Source organism: Alexandromys fortis, unplaced genomic scaffold, assembly GCF_014885135.2.
Source record: "Alexandromys fortis isolate MF-2015 unplaced genomic scaffold, M_Fortis_MF-2015_v1.1 scaffold_72, whole genome shotgun sequence".
NCBI classification, from domain to species: domain Eukaryota; kingdom Metazoa; phylum Chordata; class Mammalia; order Rodentia; family Cricetidae; genus Alexandromys; species Alexandromys fortis.
The window spans coordinates 8,755,475-8,766,979 of record NW_026067969.1 but is presented as its reverse complement, the minus strand read 5'-3'; the positions used below and the strand labels follow the sequence as shown (position 1 = coordinate 8,766,979).

The 11,505-nt window shown below is 52.1% G+C and overlaps 1 protein-coding gene across 2 annotated transcripts in view; it reads left to right on the top strand.

Annotated features, from left to right (window-relative positions):
* Positions 1-11,505, top strand: part of Lrsam1 (leucine rich repeat and sterile alpha motif containing 1) — a 35,312-nt gene that overhangs the window by 4,829 nt on the left and 18,978 nt on the right. For both annotated transcript variants that reach the window (XM_050154964.1, XM_050154963.1), the window contains exons 6-14: positions 686-763; positions 2,945-3,013; positions 4,424-4,508; positions 5,155-5,276; positions 7,714-7,804; positions 9,874-10,004; positions 10,498-10,527; positions 10,623-10,745; positions 11,035-11,174. In XM_050154964.1, coding sequence (XP_050010921.1) covers positions 686-763; positions 2,945-3,013; positions 4,424-4,508; positions 5,155-5,276; positions 7,714-7,804; positions 9,874-10,004; positions 10,498-10,527; positions 10,623-10,745; positions 11,035-11,174 — 869 coding nt within the window. The remainder of the gene's footprint in view (positions 1-685; positions 764-2,944; positions 3,014-4,423; positions 4,509-5,154; positions 5,277-7,713; positions 7,805-9,873; positions 10,005-10,497; positions 10,528-10,622; positions 10,746-11,034; positions 11,175-11,505) is intronic.

Below are 11,505 nucleotides of genomic sequence, written 5' to 3'. Positions count from 1 at the left end.
TAGCTGTCTCATGGTGTTGTGTGAGTGATAGAGAGGGGAGTCTGCCAGTCACACAGCGCGGTTACTAACTCCCCCAGTATTTCACAGAGAGGACACTCGGTGCATTCTTGCCCTCCTCAGAGTTAGAAGGGGGTGAAAGCCTTTCTAGAAGATCATGCCAGGCTTTGCATACAGGTGGATACGTACACACCGTCAGAGCTGGACCCGGAATGGTGAAACATGTTCCTGCCAATAGTGTAGTGAAATTCTTCTGAGATACCAAAGCTGGAGTCAATGTCTAACAAGAATAGCCATGGTTGGCACAGTCTGAGTAGTGGACCCCATGATAACCCAGGCTAACCGCTTTTACCACGCGGCTTGTTTATTGCCATAGCAGCCCTTGGAGAAAGGCACTTAGTGCTCTGTTTTCTAGGAAACGTTAGAACCAGGAAAGGCTAAGCAGGATAGCTGATCCCTTCTAAGGATATAAGATAGAATTAGACCCCCAAACTCTTTCCCCCTGGTATCTGGAGTCCAGTTCAAAAGAGCCCATGACTCTAACAGCTCCTCCTTGTGGTCTGGTTGAGCAAAGATGCATGGGGCACAGCATGGCAGCCTAGTGCTGGGGCCAAACCGCTGACCTCACCCTTGGCCTTCCCTGCGTGCTGCTCTCCTGGGACCCGACATTTCTCTCCTCTCCTCTCAGGTGTTGATCGTGCATACGAACCATCTCACATCCCTGCTTCCCAAATCCTGCAGCCTCTTGAGCCTTGCCACCATCAAGGTACTGGGCCCTCTCTAGGCACTGGAGACTCTAGTGCTCCAGGTGGCAGCTGAGCCTCCACACCCTCCTTGGGTCTTCTCTGTTAAAATATGCCGAAAAGTCCTCACAGAATGGTCACCTTGGTGTCTGAACAGTATGGTTTCTAAGCACTCCTGGGTGTCATTGGTAAAGAGAACCCAGCCCCAGCACCTGCCCTCCGAGGCTTCCACTCCATCTGCTCCTAAACTCAAGCCAAGTCAGCAGAAAGGAGGACATGATGGCCCTAGCGAGGGAGCAGGAGGGGCGTCCAGAGAGGGCATTGCTTTTGATACATCAGTCGCCTGGGCGGACCCCCTCCTGACTGTGGACCCTTCTGTGGGCCCCTCCAGGATATGGTTACAGTGTCCGCCCGGGGTTGTTCTATGTGGAGGTGAACGTGTAAGGGTGGATCCCACACTAAGAGTGAAGACTAACATCCTGCTCTGTCCCAGCGTTCCCTCATTAGCTCCAGCAGGTGGGCTTGGAGTGGCTCTGTTCCACGGTGATTGTGTTTTAGGATCTGGTTTCACTATGCAGTCCCAGCTGGCTGTGCAGTCCAGGCTTGCCTCAGACTCAGAGTCCCTCTATTGCCTGGGTCCTGGAGTTAAAAATGTATGCCCCCACACATACTGCTTGGTGCTTCTAAGAGATTTACTCGTTTTTACCTTATGTTTATCATCGTTTGCCGATAGATAGATAGATAGATAGATAGATAGATAGATAGATAGATAGATGATAGTAGATAGATAATAGATAGATGATAGATGATAGGTAGGTAGGTAGATGATAGATAGATAGATAGATAGATAGATAGATAGATAGATAGATAGTGCACCACAAGCATGCAGTGTCTAAGCAAGTCGGAAGATGGCATCAGGAGCTGGAGTTGTAGGCTCTTGTGAGCTGTTCAGTGTGGATGCTGGGAACCAAACTTGGGTCCCCTGCAAGAGGAGCTCTTAACTACTGAGCCTTCTCCACCCTCACTCCATGCTTTTCTGTTGTCTTCTTTGTGCTAATTTTTATTTTAGTGTGTGTGTGCGTGTGCGTGCGTGTATGTGTGTGTGATCAACATGCCCAGGCCCTCACACATACTGATGACGTGCCCTGCCACTGAGTCACACCCCAGCCCATGTGTAACTTCTGTATTCCGTAAAAAGAGAACACATATATCAGACATGGTATAGCTGCACATGTCTGCAGTCCTGAGCACTGGCAAAGAGGTTGAGACAAAAGAATTGGCTGGCCTGGGCTGCACTGTAGGAGCCTGCCTCTAGACCCTGAAAGGAAAACAAGACTATGAGCTGGAGCGCTGATGGAGCTGGGTGTGCTGGCACACGCCTTCGTCGCGGCAGAGCAGGCCGAGCTCTGTAAGTTCAAGTCTAGCCTTGTCTCAGGAAAAGGTGGGGGGCATGGTGGTGCACACCTTTAATCCCAGCACTAGGGAGGCAGAGGCAGGTGGATCTCTGTAGGCCAGACTGGTCCACTGAGTGAATTCCCAGACAGCCAGGACTATGTAGAGAAACACCAGCTCAAAAAGAAAAAAAGTGAAAAAGATTATGAGGCAGGATGCTGAATGAACGGCGGGCAGGAGGAAGGTTTGTTGTGGGTGTCTGAGTCCTTTGTAAGATCGAAGAGAGAGGGTCACTGCGGTATTAAATAAGGCCTTGCAGGCAGCAGGGAGGACACTGAAGATGATTTAGTGACGGTCACATAAAAGTTGTTTCTTAGGGTAAAACAAGTTCCTTATACCAAACCCGGACCTAATCTACACTTCTGGAAGGAGCACCACGCACTGTTTGCAGAACTCAGTAATGCAAGACATTCAGGTGTGCTGGGGCCATCATGTGACTAAAGTTGCACAGGCCTGAAGGTCCTTCAGAGAAACAACTCTAACAGCAGTCACTGTCTTCCACATGATTCCTTCAGGCCCAAGTGCTTCCAGAAAACAACTCTCGTTCTGGGATTCCTTCAGGCCCAAGTGCTTCCAGAAAACAACTCTCGTTCTGGCGTTTCCCCTAGATACAAAGACTCTGTTAGAGTCCTGCTACAGGTTGTTACAACATGTTCCTGCCATGTTGTTACCGGGGTATGAGGAGGCCTCGTCATCTTCAGCTGCTCTGGATTCTGCATTTCTGGGGCCTGACAGACCTGTTTGTTCTGTAGGTTCTGGATCTCCATGACAACCAGCTGACAGCCCTTCCTGATGACATAGGGCAGCTGACAGCCCTACAGGTAAGGCTGGAGGATGCGGGCTTCTGTAACGCTGGGACGTTCTGATGCACTGCACTGGGCACCGGCGCTGCCCTTCCCATTGCAGCCTGGCTGTGAGGGGCTCTCCACCAGGACTTGGCATGTACTTCATGGTAGTTCATGTCTTCACAGCTTTAACTGCTCCTCCCCAAAAAACAAACACCTAGGGGGTTTCCATCTTAAAGACAGATTCCAGAGACTGTAGATCTGCTGTTGAAAAGTACCCGGGTTAGGTTCCCTGCACCTACATGGCAGCTCACAGCTGTCTGTAACTCCAGTTTCAGGGGACCCAATGCCCTCTTCTGGCCTCCGCAGGTTTTGCATACATGTGGTACTTGAGTTTGGTTTTCTGTTTGTTTGGGTTTTTTTCCATTTATTTATTTATTTATTTATTATGTATACAATATTCTGTCTGTGTGTATACCTGTAGGCCAGAAGAGGGCACCAGACCCCATTACAGATGGTTGTGAGCCATCATGTGGTTGCTGGGAATTGAACTCAGGACCTTTGGAAGAGCAGGCAATGCCCTTAACCTCTGAGCCAACTCTCCAGCCCACCTTTGGTTTTTTTGGTCTTCTGAAACAAGGTTTTTCTGTGTAATAGCCCTAGCTGTCCTGGAACTTGCTCTATAGACCAGGCTGGCCTTGAACTCACAGAGATCCGCCTGTTTCTGCCTCCCCTGTGCTGGGATTAAAGGCGCATGCCACTATCACCTGGCGATGCATAAGTTTTTATATTTTTTATATGTTATTTTTACCACCTTTTTTTTTTTTTTTTTTTTTGGTTTTTCGAGACAGGGTTTCTCTGTGGCTTTGGAGCCTGTCCTGGAACTAGCTCTGTAGACCAGGCTGGTCTCGAACTCATAGAGATCCTCCTGCCTCTGCCTCCCGAGTGCTGGGATTAACGGCGTGTGCCACCACCGCCCGGCTTATATGTTATTTTTAAAGGACAAATTCTGTACTCTCTGGCTCCCTGGTCCTTTGTGGGTAGCTGTCCCTGCACTGGCTGAGTGCTTTATTTGGGACTAGCCTGAGCTATGCCTCCCCATTGCTCAACACTGGATCACCATATCCTAACCCTCCCTGCCTCACTGAGCCCCTGACGGCCTTTCTGCCCCTGCATTGGTTCATTCAATCCCTGGGCATTCTGCGGCTGATATAGATGGTGAAGCCTCAATTAGGAGTGTGTTCAAGAACTTAGCTTGGCTCTCTTGAACACATAACTTCTGTAAATCTCAGTTTTCTCATCCCTTAGATGGGACCATAACAGCCCGTGCCTCCCTCTCAGGGTTGTAGGAGGAAATACAGGCAGGTCTGTTCGGTGCCTGGGTGGTGCAGGCTAAGCTTGCACTCTTACCCTGTAGGCTTCTCATGTCGTTGTTTCCTTCCTTAGGTACTGAATGTGGAAAGGAACCAACTGACGCATCTCCCGCGCTCTGTTGGGAACCTGCTTCAGCTCCAGACCCTCAACGTGAAAGGTGGGGCCACACCTTCAGGATCAGGCCAGCTCTCTGGTGATCTCCCCAGGAGCCACGGAGTGAGAGGGTGATGCCAAAAGCCATAGTGACCCCCAGCCCCGGCTAGCTCAGTCTGTCTCTGGTCACAAACCAGAGGCAGTGGGCAAAGGCAGACCGTAGTGAGCAATGGGAAGAGAGCGGGCTAACGGGCGGGACAGGAGGTGTCCTGCAGTGGCTCTGCGTGGCTTGGGACACTCTGAGTAATGCCGCCCCGTGGATGTGGCTGGTCTGATGAGTCCATGAGGCAGGCTAACATGAGGAAAATAAGGCTCCGAGCTGTGGCCTGTCAGGACTCCTTCCCCTGCAGTGAGGTAGTGACTAGCCAAGATACCACTGTGCTGTCCTCGGCCTCCAAAGAGGACTTGCCTCTCTGTGGCCAGGCTCTTATCTTACCCTTGCTGCCCCAGCCTCTCGGCACAGAGAGACTCAGCTCGTCATGTGACTGGGAAGTAGCTGCTCTATTACAGAGGAAAAGCGGCACAGGGAGGGGAGGCCAGAGTCCTGAGTAGCAGTGACAGAGCCTGCCAGCCCCACGTCCCACGCCCTTGGGTGTCAGGAGGTAGCTGCAGACTTTGGGGCACTGAGTTTGCCACCTGGGTCCCTGCAGACAACAAGCTGAAGGAGCTTCCTGAGACCCTGGGGGAGCTGCGAAGCTTGCGTACCCTCGACATCAGTGAAAACGAGGTTAGGAGACTGCCACTGATGCTGGCTCACGTGCGGACCCTAGAGGTAAGGGGACACTCTCTCCGGTGTCACCGAGGGCTGCCGTGTGACTGTCATATGGTGACCTTGCTGCCACCCTGGCAGTGGGAGGGCATAAGTCCAAGTGAAGGAGGACGGGGGAACCCAGAAGGGTCCCCACTCTATGGCCTTGGAGCCAGATTTGAAGAAGAGGGAGAGCTGGGACATAGCCATGGACTTGGGAGCATTCAGTGGAAGAGCAGAACGAAGGGGCGAGAACAGGCGATGAACAGGAAAGCTGGGCGTGGAACAGAGGCAAGGTGGAGACCTGGGCTCGGTGTGGAAAGTGGATCTCGTCAGAGCACAGGTGGGTAGGGTGAGAATGTTCTGGGACCTCGTGAGTCACCTCGGGGTGAATGAGGAAGCTACACACACCAGAGAAGTCTGTGTCCTTGCAGTCTGCAGGAGAATCTAAGATCCCAGTGTTGACGGGTGTGTGTGTGTGTGTGTGTGTGTGTGTGTGTGTGTGTGTTCCTTTAAGGCTTCTCTCTGCAGGTGGCCTGTCCGTCCTGGGCCCATGCTCTGTCTCTGAATGTCTGTCAAATCTCCTCTTTCTCAAAGGACACCAGTCAGATTGGGCCATCCTGGCTCTAAATGTGAATTCTGGAGTCTTCAGAATTAAGACTTCAGTATATAAAGCAGGGACACAGCAAACCCACCACAGACGCCAGCACTAGGTGGCCCACTCAGGGACTGTGGGCTCTTGGTCCTGACAGGGTGGCTTGCTGCTCCTCGGACACTTTTGTATGTTTTTTGAGATAAAGTTTTGTGTAATCCAGGCTGACCTTGAATTTACTTTGTAGCTGAGGATGGAACTCTTTGATCCTCCTGCCTCCACTTGCTGAGATTACAGATGTGCACCAATACACTCAGTTTGTGTGGTGCCAGGTATCAAACCCAGGGCTTCGCTCTACCAACTGAACCACCTCCCCAGCCCCTCATTGGCACTGTCTGAGACTGGGCATGTGCCAACTCCCAAACCCCCAGTGAGGCTTGTCCTGTTATGACAATGAAGAAACTGGGCACACAGCTGCCATAGATGGGATTGGACATTACATCCTCTGGAACAACCCTATGGCCTCACATGTAAAGCTCAGAGTCTGGAATAGGGACTTATCTGTCGCAGTGTTGACAGCTTGTCTGGGCATCCCAGAACTCCCCAGATCTTGGTGAATAACCTCAGTCAAGCCAGACTGCAGAGCAGGGGTTTCTGGGAAGGTGGCAGCTGGACAGACACAGCACATCTGTGTTCCCCAATTTGGTGGCTGTGTACATCTCTTGAGCGTTTGGGATGTAGCTGGTGCCACCACAGAACTGAATGGTGTTGTTGAGTCTTTATTAATTCCCAGGTAAAAAGTCACGTGCTTTACAGTTGCTTGGGCCCTGATTCTATCCTAAGATACTGGAGCCCTGAGGGACTGAGGCTGTGCTTCAGTGGGGGAGCACTTGCCTAGCATGCCTGAGCCCCAACACTGCAGCAGAAGATCAGATGGGACTCATTGCCCGGCTGCTCCTTTAAAAAAACTCGTGGGAACCTCTTGGCCCCCTGGACAGACTTTTTTCAGGGTGAGAGCTCAGGCATTGTCAACGAGGCCATATTGTGTGCCAGCTCCATTCAAATGCTGTGCCCTGTTACCTACCATACATCCCGTCAAATCAGGAACACCACGCCTGTGTGACACTGAGGGAGTTAAGCCAAGTGACCTGTTTAGGGTGCACAGCAGGCTGTGCTGTGCTGGGCTTGAAGGCCAAGTGTCTCTCAAGAGACAGAATCCCCCTGCAGGTAATAGAAATGCTGTCATCTGTGCAGCCACTGGGGGCCCCAAGCTGGCATGAATCCATATAGCCAAGGTGGCCTTTACTAATTAAAACTGAAATTAAGGTTGCTGTGCATCTGTAATCTTGGCACTTGGGAGGCAGAGGCAGGAGGATCACAGGTTCCAATGCAGTCTGGGCCATGACTCAGTGGGGAAAGTGGTCGCAAAGGACCTGATCTCAGTCCTAGAGCCAGGCACCTGCAATCCCAGCCCTGGGAGGCAGAGATGGCCGGTTCCTGGGCCTTGCTAGCTGGCTAACCTAGCCATCTTACCAGGTTCCAGGCCAGTGAGTGGTTTCTAATGAACAACACTCAGGCTTATCCTCTGTCCCTACACACACACACACACACACACACACACACACATACACACATACACATACACACACATGTACACCCAAGCATACACACACAACTCAAGAAATGCAATGGCCACATGTGACTCTCAGCTACCATGCTGGGCAGCGTGGCCCAGAGTCCACACTCAAGCTACCACGGTGATGACTAGTGGTGAGCCTAGGAGGCAGGGGAGACAGCAAAACCAGGCGACTTTCAACTGTGCTGGAGGTGACGTGGTATACACAGTAAAGGGGTTCCCTGTGTCCACAGACGCTGAGCCTCGATGCCACGTCCATGGTCTACCCCCCGCCAGAGGTGTGCGGTGCTGGCACTGCCGCCGTGCAGCAGTTCCTTTGCAAAGGTAAAGGCAGCCACCTCTGCTCTCCCCCCACCCTATGACCGTCCCTTGTCACGGGCTTGAGACCAGGTGGTACAAACTGCCTGGTCAGCGGTCAGCGTCCAGTGAGGGCAGCATGTCCAATGAAGCATTGCACAGAGATGGAAGCACCAGGCTGAGCTCAGGAAGGCTAGGGTCAGGCATCTGGCTTAGGTTAGGGCTGGGGAAGGCCTGTCTGAGGAAGCAACTTGGCTGGCACCGGAGCCGGGAGCTAGGGCCAGGAGAAGAGACAGTGTTTCTAGCTGAGGAGGCAAATGCTAAGAGACCTAGAGGAAGGGAGGGGAACCCGAGGTACTATGGAGACAGGGTTTTGTAAAGTAAGAAGTAACTAGATGAAGGACAGGCTAGGCAGAACCTGGTGGCCTGGATACCAGAAGGGAGCAGCTTCCGGCTGTAGCACCTGTCAACATTGTTCCTGTCCCCTGTGGGTCCTCAGAGAAAGCCTCTTGTCTGAATTATTCACAGTGCAGTGAGATGCAGTTCAAAGAGAATTAAAGGTGATCTTATCAGTATGCAAATGATCCCAGACCTGCTGTCCTGGGTCTTAAGAAAAAAAAAGCTGAACTCCAGTTCAAGGTCCCAGAAGCTGGGAAAGTAACTCAGCTGTCACGTGCTGGCCTCTTAAACGTGAAGCCCTAAATTGGACCCCAATACCATATAATGTGCATGTAGTCATGAACCCGTAATCCGAGCATTCCAGAAGTAGAATCAGGTCTGTAGTACGGGTGCCGTCTCCAGATAGATAAATAGCTCAGAAATTACAGCTGGGTTATGAGGACTCAGAAAGCTGATGCCTGGAGATCAGGGTCAGTCCTGGACCAGCCTGGTTTACATAGTGAGTTCAAGGTTAGAATGAGCTATGTAGCAAGACCCCATCTCTCTCCCTCATTGTATGTTGTCAGTATGTGTTCGAGCTGAACATCCAGGTCCCCAGCTCAGTTAGTTCCCTGACTAGGTGTTCGCCCAACAGAAAGAGCAGCCATGTTGTCCACAGACGCCCACGGCAGCGCTGTCCCCATAGCAGTGGGAGAATGAGTGAATGGTTTCATACTCACCTGTGGGAAGCACACAGCATTGAAAGAACAAATTCTGCATACGGCAAGCGGGAAGGGTCTCTGCAGGAGTAGAGGGAGGAAAGCCAGGCACAGGGCGTGTGCTTGTACCTAGCGGGTCCTGCATCCCAGCCTGCGCTGCCCTTGGCTTGTAAGGGTGTGTTCACCTTAAATCTGCTTCAGGCTCTGCTGGAGCACTTCTAGCTGCTAAAATAAAGGAAAAAAAATTTTTTCTGGGTAAATAGTTTACTCATAGAATTTTAACACCTGGGGAAACAGAAGGAAGATTGTGAGCTTGAGGCCAGCCTGGGCTACCTGCTGAGACTCTCAATACCCAAGAATGTTTTAAGATTCTCTAATGCGTATATAAACAATAGACACAAAAATAAAGCAGTAAATTTGCATATGCTGACTACAGAACTCAAATATTTGACATCATATTTTTCCCTCCCTAGGGGGTTGAACCAGGGCCCGCACACAGGCTAGGCAAGGGCTCTATCACTCAGTGTATCCCAACCCTTTGTATGTTTTCATTTTGAGTCAGGGTCTTACTAAGTAACTCACACTGGCCTTGAACTTGCTCTGTAGCCCTAATAGGCTTAGAACTAGCGGTCACCCTCGTTTCTTTTCTTTTTAGAGACAGGGTTCCTCTGTAACTTTGGGGCCTGTCTGGAACTAGCTCTTGTAGACCAGGCTGGTCTTGAACACAAAGAGATCCGCCTGCCTCTGCCTCCTGAGTGCTGGGATTAAAGGCATACGCCACCACTGTCCGGCCACCCTGGTTTCTGAGTAGTTTATAAGCCTATGTCTCCAGGTCTGATGTTGGACAATAATACCTAGACAGCAGCGAGGCCCAGCCTTGGGAGTTTGAGAGTGAACTGAGCCAGCAAGGTGGCTTCAGTGGCGGAGGGAGGACGAGAGTGAGGGCACAGGAGCAAGCAGCAGGGTGCTCCTGACCAACCTATGCCCCTTCTCACATAGAGTCAGGATTGGAATACTACCCTCCTTCTCAGTACCTGCTGCCAGTCCTGGAGCAAGATGGAGCTGAGAACTCCCAGGACAGCCCTGACGGAGCCATAAACAGATTCTCCAGGGAGGCGGCTGATTGGCAGGTGAGATTTGCTGCCAGCAGGGGTGTACCTGTGTGGCTGTTCTGTGAGGGCTGCTGGCATAAGGTGTTCATAGCTGTAGCTATGGATTTTTCCATTCAGACCCACAGACCCAGCTACCTCAGCTGTCTAGGCCACCAGCTCACCACACCAGCTGTCCAGGTCTCCTCTCTGTTCCCTGGACAACCATGTCCCTTTGCCCACCAGCATCTTAGGACAAGCCATTCCCACCTGGAACTCTCCACACTCTTCCATTTTCATTTTATCTTACTAATTGTTTAATAGGTATCTAAGGACAACCTTGAACTTTAAAAAAAATCTATTATTTTGTGTGTGTGTATGTGTGTCAGACGTACAGTGGTTCTCACACTGGAGCCCCCCAGGTCCCTTTATGGGTTCTCATCCTTCCATCTCCTCGTGCCAGTGAAGCAGGCTGGCTGGGCCATTGGGAACCGCGGCCACCACCCTTCCTCACCTCTGGCTCTTCTCTCCCCAGAACCGATTCTCTGACTACGAGAAGCGAAAGGTAAGGGCCCTCCCTGCCACTCTTCTTCTGGAGGATGGCAGCTCCTTGGAGACTTGCAGGACAGCTCCCTTCTGCTCTGCATCTTGTCCCCGCAGGAGCAGAAGATGCTGGAGAAGCTGGAGTTTGAGCGGCGCCTGGACCTCGGGCAGCGAGAGCACGCCGAGCTGCTGCAGCAGAGCCACAATCACAAGGACGAGATCCTTCAGTCAGTCAAGCAGGTACGTGGCCACACGCCAGCCTGCCTATGCCCCAACTCTGGCCTCCTGGCGTAGGCCGAGGCACCAAATGGCCAAGCAGAGATTAAGCTGCCCCACCATCCCCGGGAAGCAGGAATGGCAGCCCTGACTGCTGGGCATAGTGGACACTGATATGCCTTATGTGGAGGGAGGGACCAGCCCAAGGTCACAGAGAGCCTGCCTAAAGTGAGACAGGAAACGCCACTCTCCTTCCTCCAGCTGAAACCCTGACTATGCCCACACCTGTGGCCCTGTGTTTCCCCCACTGCAGGAGCAGACTCGGCTCGAGCAGGGCCTAAGTGAGCGCCAGCGCTGCCTGGATGCAGAACGGCAGCAGCTGCGGGAGCAGCTGAAGCAGAGTGAGCAGAGCATCGCCTGCCGCATCCAGAGACTCCTGCAGGACAATCAGAGGTCAGTCCTGGCCCGCCAGCCCCCGGAATAGCCTCTGAGGGACAAGGTCCTTTCTCTCAGTCTTCCCTGGCCCAAGCATTCCTCTGTTAGGGTCCGAGGAAGGCGATTCCGCTGCTCTGATTTGGGGGTACAGAATGAGGTTCTGTCACAGGCCTGTTAACTGCGCTTAGCCACACTGGGCCCATCCCCCTTCCACATATTAGCGGGTGAAAGTCACAGCCTGCTCCTGCATTTGGCTTGCGTTGCCTGTTGCCCGAGGGTGGCCACTCACCCAGTAGGGAGCAAATTGTCCTACGTAGGAACTACCAAACCAGTTCATGATGAGCAGCTG